We start from the raw sequence: 9,330 nt of genomic DNA on the forward strand, positions 1-9,330 counted from the left end.
GGAGCTGGTGACCTATTTAAGAATTAAGTTATATAAATAATTATATACATGTCTAATTGTATATCGGTTGAATTACCGTAGCAACTATTCGTCAAACTAGCAAAGAATATTAGATCCTGCTTTTTATCATCTAATAATATGAAATGTATCATTTGCACCGTTTCAGAGATGGATACTTTTAACAACTCCAAAATTATCAGCCGAGCAACAAGATAGAAAAACCGCCAACTGCAACGGTGAAGAAGGTATCAACGCTTATGACGTGGGAACCGCACCCAATGAACCACCTCCGGCCTACTATGTGGAAACTGAGGACAAAGCCGTATAACCAACGGCGAATGTCACCAACTCGTGTGTATAATTCATTGTGACTACGCACAACTTATCAGGGTACGAGCGTGTCTAGTGCCTCTACTGCGCTTTATTCGCACGTGATCATTTTCAGTTCAGTTTAAGTTGAGCATATTCAAACCGACATATGGGCCAACTGGTTGTTTATTAAAGTCAATTTAATAATCTAAAGAAAATCACGTTCCTCCCGTCCGTATCACGAACAGTAGGTTCTCAGTATGTAGCTCAGGTATTAATAGTCAGGGTGGCAATGTCTTTTCTATCACTAACATCGCTTACCCCCCTATACTAACTCATTTGTTGATGAAACTCACGTTGGTTTCTACGATGGTGTGCCCAGGGGTGGCTTTGGAGGCTTCAGTCCCCTACCCCCGGTTTTGGACAAAATCAACAACCTTTATTGGGCATGGTTTCAGCCCGCTCCTCTTTTGGACCGGTTCCTATCAGCGCCCAGAGTTGAAGGTTTTTTGTCAATTCCCATCCCTGTGTTACACCAAATTCCTGCCATGAATTACACCAAATTACGATACCGACTGATCTATTATAGAAGAGGTCATCAGCATAGATCATTTGAATGTGTGCCAAATCACTCATATTGTTAATATTGTGCTGATTTTATTTTGCAATCCAAAACATTTCAGGATTTTTAATGTTATATTAAAGTTATAAATCATGTGTGTTGCGCACCATCGATCAGTTAGAATAATTCTTTTATATTTCCTTACCTCTATATATCACTGATATCTATCGTTTTAGATTAATATCGAAAATATGAAATAACAACAATTAATCTCTCCTCTGAAAATTTGATTTGGAGAAAAATAAATATCTTTTAAAATGATCGTTTTAAATAAGACCCAGCATATCAACAATTTTGACTTGGTATTTAGATTGAAACCAAAATAAGTCTTGTAATTTTTTTAAATCTTTTCTTAACACTTGTCGTGTGAGGGAAATGGGTGTAAATTAAAAGAAATATAAGTGAGAGTATGTATGATGATTTCACCAAACAGAGTTGATATTTATGAGAAATTCCCTTTTTTTTGGTGTGGCAGAATTGTAGCACATATTCATGTGCTGTTAGTGTTTTAATATAATGTGTGATGTATCATGGTTTTTGTGTTTTATTTTATCATTATTTTTTTTGTTCTTTTTTTTACATAAAAATATTGTTCAATACATAGGATTATGAAATTTCATGCCTATACCTGTACATGTTAATTGTTGTAAGCACTAGAACCAAAGAAGAAAAATTGAAACAGTCATGAAGTATTAGATGATCTTCCGTAACATTTTAATTAGATAGCGTCCGTCCTACCTGAAATATTTTAAGACGATGAAGACAACAATGGACATTGGACATTTGCTGAATCCAAAGACTGCTGAAATAGGTGTGATTAATATGTGCCAAATGTTCAACCAAATCTTTGGAAGTGATCTTTGACCCTCGTCTATCGAAGGGGGAGGGTACAAGCCCCTCTGTGGATTCTCTATACTAAGCTTCTCTTGGTGTTATGTTTGATACAAATGTATAGCTATCTGTCTCCTCGATCCAGTGATACGACACTAAGTTAGTGCCAACATTCCCCCACGAATGTCGCCATGCCGCGATAATGTGAGTGCTCCTTCACAAAATCGGGAAATCCTAGCTCGTATGTAGAAACAAAGTTGGCCTATGAACTAAATTTTTGCTAAATATGAAAGGAAATCTTATCTTAATATCAAATTTAAACTCAATATAACATTCAACCCCTTCACCCTCGAAATTTCTGTTTTATTAAAATGCGTGCAAAGGATGGCCCCACAACCACACAGCCATTTGGGTGGTACCGGTTAGGCACATCGGAGTGTTTTAGCGCACCAAAATAATGCTGTTGGTGTGCACCCGATAGACGAGGGTAAATCGCTTTTTTTTAACGAAAATACATAGTTGCATATCAAAAGGCGGCTGACATGCATAATACGTGCCATATACAGATCATCGCAGACAAGATAATGCTGCTTTAGTTATGCTGCTTTTAGCACAGATCCTGGAAAGTAAGGCGTTATGTCGTCTCCTTTTCGAATACCTAAGATTTGTAAACTACTCACAATTCCTTTAGCTTGTGGTTACACTAAGCATGCCTACGATCAATTTGAATGCAAACTTTATGTTAAGTATTAATTATTCAATCATGAACATGATTAATGAATGAAATGTGTGTAGTCGTATTAAACCATAAATGCAATCAAAAGGATAAATTGAACAAAAATTATCTGTCTGTGAGTTTTTCAGATGGACACAAAATAGATTATAATTTAATAAGCAATACGCTTAAATAGGCATGCTAGGCCAGTGGATGTTGTCAGTTGCCTAATTGTGCATTATAATATTATTAATTGTAAGTATTAATTATGACCAATCTTGCTGTAGGCCTTTTTTATTTAACCCTTGTCGTACTTACGTATTTTTGGGTTACAAATTTTACTAAGGGGGGTTTGTATCAACCCCTTACCCCTATGAATTTACATCTCCAATTGCTGGACCTCAACACCATATACCTCGAAGTTTGATCCAGCAATCTACCTGCTAGGTAATATTTTATATGGATGTGTTATGATTCGCCTAAGTCGGTGACCGTTTTAGTGCAGTGGGAAAAATACGTTAGGAGTTTGTATCCTCCTTCGTAAGACCAGGGTTAGAGATGACAGAAATTTATTGTTCTTTGCATCTTTTCTCCTTATTGAACAACTCGAGTTTCATTTTGTTTCGTATGAATGTCAATAGACTTTCTTCTGTAGACATCGTGTTGCCATTTCGGACCAACTTGTTAATAGTAAATAATAGATATTTTATTTGACTTTATATAGTTTATGTTTTCCTGTGCTCACTCTTTTACAAGATGTAGCCTCTAGCAAAGACTGAGAACTAACAATATTAACCTGGTGTCAGTAAAGAAGAGGCTAATGATTGATCATTTTATGACTCCTAGAATGGGCTAAATTTGATCGTTTATGACAATCCGAGGTTGGGCAATATGGCGCGCTGTGATTTTGTAACAATTTTGCTGCCATGAACAACCTATGTAATTGTCATGAAAACAACATTGTAAGTTTCGTAAATTTTTGTTTTCTCCAGAAACCAGTACACTATATCAGATGTTTCCTTGTCATTCTGAGGTGAACATAATTAGATAAAATTAAAGAAAATTAGAGCGTTTGGGTCATGAATGCGTTATACAGCACGTTATTTTGGCTTCATTTTCGCAGGATATTTTAGTTCATTTTTACCCAATCTTACAATGTTGTCTTGATGACTTTTATCATAAAGACCTATGCAGCTGGTTTTCTTTTAACTTTGCATATACGAAACTTTGGTAGTTATTCCGTAGTTTTAAATGTTTGTAACATTTCCCATATTGTAGGCTTGATCAAGTTTATGAGTGAACAATAACTCAATTTAATGTACCAAAATGCTTTCTGTTTTAAATATTATTTTGCAAGTAAACATGTTTTATTAATATTTGAAGTAAGTGGTGCTGTTCTGAAAATTGGGTGGAGTGTTTTCAGAAGACGTTATTATAGTTCACGTGAAGCTGAATGTGATTGTGGCAACCGTTAGCGATGAGAAATGGCCTATTCCAGAAATTAGATGCACACCCCCTATAGACATGATAGAGGAGTTCAGATTTCTGCACTTTTTGTCCAGTCATGAGTGTCCTAAGGCAAAAACAATCCAGCAAAAATAGTTCTAAATCAGAAATCCTCAATTTGGTTCATTTTTGACAATTCTGTGATTTTTCATTCAATTGCATTTCCAAGCTTTTTCCAGTAACATTAGCAACTAGAATTCGAGTTGTTTTCGGAAAGAAAACTTGGACATTTCTTTTATTGAAAAGTTACTCCTCCATTTTGGGTGTGCACTCACTTATTTTCTGGAATAACCCAATAAAATCGCCAATGGGGCATAGGCTATCGGTTTCTTTCTGAAAAAAAACCCACATAATAAAACAATCGCGTGTTGATATAGTGAAACTATCCGATCGTTTCATTCAGCCGTACGCGAAGTAACAACTCATTATAAGTGAATTAATAATGTATGTATGTATGATACTTTCTATTTTTTGGTAACTTATTGTTCACTGTGTTGTTTCAATTTTTATTTTATTTTACAGTTTCGCTGAATTTATAGTTCTACTTATACTAGTAAGCGATTGTTTTTGACCACTGTGACGGCACGTGTAACTCTTAATATTACAGAGTGAAATCCACTCTGTTTTGGAATGATCTGTGACTCCCATTGAGTGACATTTCTCACTTTTAAAAGAATACGATCGTTTTCACTTTTATATCAAGATAACTGTAAATTCGGCTTTAACTTTTACTTTCATCGCGAGGTATCGCGAAATGTTCAGGGAGAATAATCCAGGAATGAACGTCTACTGGCTTGACACCATTGCCTGTCAATTGTATGATTATGTTACTACGAGTTCAAAGTTGATCCTTTACTGAAGAACTCGGTATAACTTTACCAAAAATCAAATTTGCAATGAACTATTCTCTTTGAACATGTTGTGAACATATGTGCAGCAGAAGCATTTGGTCTGTTGACGTTGAATGTGTAGATATAATATGTAGAATATGAGCGGAGGTTAACTTTTTATCAAGTTTTTATGTTCGGCATTGATACTGGTAATATATATAATGATATATACACCTTGATGCTATAATGTGTGCAGTGTGTTATTCACCGTAGAAATGAGGTGTATTGAAATGAAATAAGGAAATATCGGACTTTTCTGTTATAAATTGTGTGACTTAACGTAATATTAAGAACACGGAAGATGTAACTAAATGGGTGCAAAAATGAGTGTTACTTAATTTAAAGTTGATATACCCAAATCAAGCTCTTTTTATGTAGGTTTCTGTACATTACTTTATACAAGTATTTATGAAGCCATATCAGGCGCGTATACAGAACTTCAGCAACCGGGGCGCGAATTACTTGGCGAGCTAAAAAAAGATCATGAAACGTGTAATACAACATATTGAACAAGCTTTAATGGAATTTTTTTTTAAAGCTGAAATAGTCAAAAATGAGATTAATTTAGTCAAAATCACATGCACACAAGCGTTTCTGTTCTCTTTTCTCCAATTTTTCCTTCTACTTCTTGGGGTGTTTTTTCAGGGATACCCGGGGCGTGCACCCGTTTAAAAATGGGCTGTGCTGCATATCATGAAATGATGTTATATACTATAAAATTGCCAATTATACCACTGGATGAAATTTTCGGAAGACAGTATTTTAAACATTTTTCGAATAAAACCGATTTTTTTTTTAAATAACCGGACAGTAATTATTGTTTATGCCATGAACCGAGCAACTCAAATTCGATTAATTGTTATTTTTGATATAAACCATTATGCAACTCGAGAAAGTATCTCAGTTGTTTAAAATCATGAACAATTTTAAAAAACAATTTAAAGCATTTAAAACTTTAAAGTTATTTTTTATATTAAAATTCACTTAATGAAATTTTTATATTTATCCCCTCCTGGGTATAAGCACCACTTCGAACACCAAAATATCGGTCGTCTATTTTGTATATTAAAGTCACTTCATACATGTAGTAGTTTAGTCGTGTATAAAATACAAACGCAATGCAATTTGTACGTATTGGAGTTACTGTTTTCATGTAAAGTTATTCACTGTAAAACTTGTACAATGTAAACAAATGTATGGTAAATAAGATTTGACTGTATATAGGATTTGAGCCAAAGTATCCAAATTTCTACTTAAAGGGTATGACCCGATCGACAGACTCGTCCCCATTTTTCTTCATCAAAAGTGAGATTTTGGGTATCATTACCCTATAGTAAAATTTAATGCCTGAGATATGTTTCGTTTAGATGGTGTGCGGTGGTGAATTGTGGTAATCACAACCGGTTAACCGGAAGTATGTACTATCCGATGGGGCATTGTTATACGCGTTTTTGCTTCTTATATCAAACGCTGGAGAAGTACAACTCCTGAAATTTAGAAACATTGTTTTAATGGTGCATCAATAGAAAGATGATGAAGAAATCGGACCACGCCCCTCTAATAAAAAAACACATGTCGCGAATCCTTTCGGTTACAAGGTATATTGAGGAAACTGTATTTCCATGTTGGCTATTTGAATTACGATATAACTCTATGGCTTTGATACTCAACATTTTTTATTTCATTTGATATATCATTTTTACTTCATGATTATACAATGAATGAAAATATAGCCAAATATCAAATTTATATCAATCAGTATGTGCTTTAAGAAGCAAGCACCCATGTATTCGTCACATGTTCGTCAACAATTGTCATACTTTGGGAAAATGCCAATTGGATGCAGTGGTAAAATTAGCATACAACAATGAGACATTTTTGAAATCAAAATCTATGGGATGGTTTTATCTGCAAGTATAAATGATTGTACAGCATGTTAATTGGAATGGGATGATTTTACCTGTTTAATAGAGTCATAGGAATTCCAATTTGAAAATATATCTATAAATGGGGTTTTTTAAGTAAAATTGCATACGGTCTATTTTGCAATGTTTTGAGGGGATCTTCGTGATGTCGTTTATGACACCATGAAACGAATAAGTACACATGTATTGCAGTTATTATATAGCAATCATGACGTGGGCGAGTAAAATAATGAAAGGCCTTATAATTAATTATTAAAGTAAATTTAGCAAGTTTTATTCTAAATGTACTGATTTTCTTGTGTCATTTGATGTATTTAATGCCAACTTTGTTAATAAAAGTGTGAACGAATGCTACCTTTATTTTGAGCTGATCGTTATTTAGCGTGTGCTCATGCATGTTCAAAACAGGCTGCTAGTAAAACCGAGCACTTTTAGAGAAAGTATGACCAACATTCAAATCCGAGCTTTCTCATTCTTAAGAGGTACTTCTATATATTATAGTTAGTCAATTGGAGTAAACTTTAGCTGAATAGGGCTCGTATAAAGGTACTAGAGCACAGCCCGTTCTCTTAGGGTCAAAACCGATAAAACTGCTTGGAATTGGAAAGTCGGCAAAAAGACAGTATCCCGAAATTACTCCTTATTATTCATACATGTATAAATCTAAGGCAGTCCTAAGTTAGTTTCATTCTGGAAAACATGAAGATCAACTCTTGTGAACTTTTATTTTTACATCAATTTCAATAATGCCCATGGGTTTTCTATGGGTAACTTACCTTACAATATGACAACAAGAATTGTCTTACAATCAATTGTTTTAATGTATACCCTTATAAAACAGGGAAAATCTGTTTCATCTGACGAGCAGGGAACCAAAGGATGGATCCAAAAGGATACTACAATGTCATACTAGCAATGGTTAAAATTAAAAACAGGGAAAATATGTCACAACATCTAATAGGGGAGTAACACAAAACCCCACGTTTCGAAAAGACAAATCTTTCCGTTTTCAAAGAATAAAATTAGAGACCTGCTCTCAATATAGTGGAGAATTAGTGGGAAAATTAAAAGAAATCTAAATGCATTGGAGGCTAGAGTGGGTTAGGACAGGTGTGAAAAACCATGACAGCAGGCAAAGTATTGAGAGCCAAATGGGGAAAAAGACTGGGGAAAGGCACAAAAAACGTGGTAGGTTAGGCAGGTCACAAAGAGGGGGGAATCGACAGGGTAGGGGAAACTGAAAATAACCAATATCTAATGAAAAGGGAGGACCACTGACCCCACAACCCTCCTAGGTGGAACAACCATGCGGTACCAATGTGCGTTGGCTCCCGCTCCCAGACCATGATGAAGACGGCATGCCTGCAGGAGTGACGAGGTGGTCCGATAAAAAAGTGAAGAGAAAATGGTATGGGACAGTGACCTGCATGACCAAGCCATGAGAAGGGAGAGGGAGATTATTAATGACCCTTGATGTTGATGCCTTTCGGTGTGGTTGTCTGTAGTGAATTGATCCATTTGGCTTCCAAAGCTACTGGTTTTCCTTTCTGAGTAGAGGGTGTTGGTGGGGTGTGTCAGTGGTGCCGAGATTGCCATCATCAGGAGAATCATCAACTTGATAGAAATGTTCCCAAAGACGTAATCGTCTAGCAAACTGGGAGAGATCAGACTGGACTTCTATGGAGTTGACATGGCGAGGTGTGTGACAGTACTTCAGACCTTTGGAAAGGACCATCTCTTCAGGCTCAGACAACTGATGAGAAGAAAAAAAAACTCTTGAAATATCATCTTTTCACTATTCGCTACACAACCAATGACATTGTTGCTTTTATTCTATTGTTGTAGTATATTTTTGCTTGTACCACAGGGTATCACCTTCATCATACTAGTAATCATTGTTTATTCTTTGCTTTTTGTGCCTAGTTCGTCATGTTGATAGAAAGGCTGGTTACAGTATTGGTGGTTACAGTATTGATGGCTACAGCAGACGACATTTTTAAGTTAGGCGTGCAGCCTAACTTATTTTTTTCTTGCTGTTTGTTTCTTTAAGTTAGGCGGGCAGCCTAACTTATTTCTTTCTTGCCATTTCTTTCTTCTTAAGTTAGGCGTGCAGCCTAACTTATTTTTTTCTTGCCATTTCTTTCTTCTTCTTTCTTCTCACAATTTGCTACTACTTCCACATCCTTGATCGGATTTCGACCAAACTCAGTCACAAGCAGTATCGGGTGGCTGGCTACAAAAGTTATGGGTTGTTTAATGTCAGAGGTCATCCAAGGGGTCACAGGGGTAAAAAAAAACGTCATTTTAACCGAAAATGCTCCGATTGAGCTGAAATTTAAATGCAATGATCCTTAGGACATTCTAAACATCTTTAAAATATTTTAAAATTTATTTAAGGTCATTAAGGGGTCATAAAGGGGTCAAAGGTCAAGTTTTTTCAAAATGCTCCAATTGAGCTGAAATTTGAATGCAATGATCCTTATGACATTTTAAACATTTTAAAAATATTTTAAAATCCATTTAAGGTCATTA

At 35.4% G+C, this 9,330-nt stretch overlaps 1 protein-coding gene across 1 annotated transcript in view; it reads left to right on the forward strand.

The window, feature by feature from the left end:
* The window catches only part of LOC140153018 (sodium- and chloride-dependent GABA transporter 1-like), a 37,325-nt gene extending 30,923 nt beyond the window's left edge, over window positions 1-6,402 (forward strand). The window contains exon 13 of the mRNA XM_072175604.1: window positions 167-6,402. Coding sequence (XP_072031705.1) covers window positions 167-328 — 162 coding nt within the window. The 3' untranslated portion in view covers window positions 329-6,402. The remainder of the gene's footprint in view (window positions 1-166) is intronic.
* Window positions 6,403-9,330: the final 2,928 nt, after the last annotated feature.

Source organism: Amphiura filiformis, chromosome 5 (assembly GCF_039555335.1).
Source record: "Amphiura filiformis chromosome 5, Afil_fr2py, whole genome shotgun sequence".
In the NCBI taxonomy this organism is placed as follows: domain Eukaryota; kingdom Metazoa; phylum Echinodermata; class Ophiuroidea; order Amphilepidida; family Amphiuridae; genus Amphiura; species Amphiura filiformis.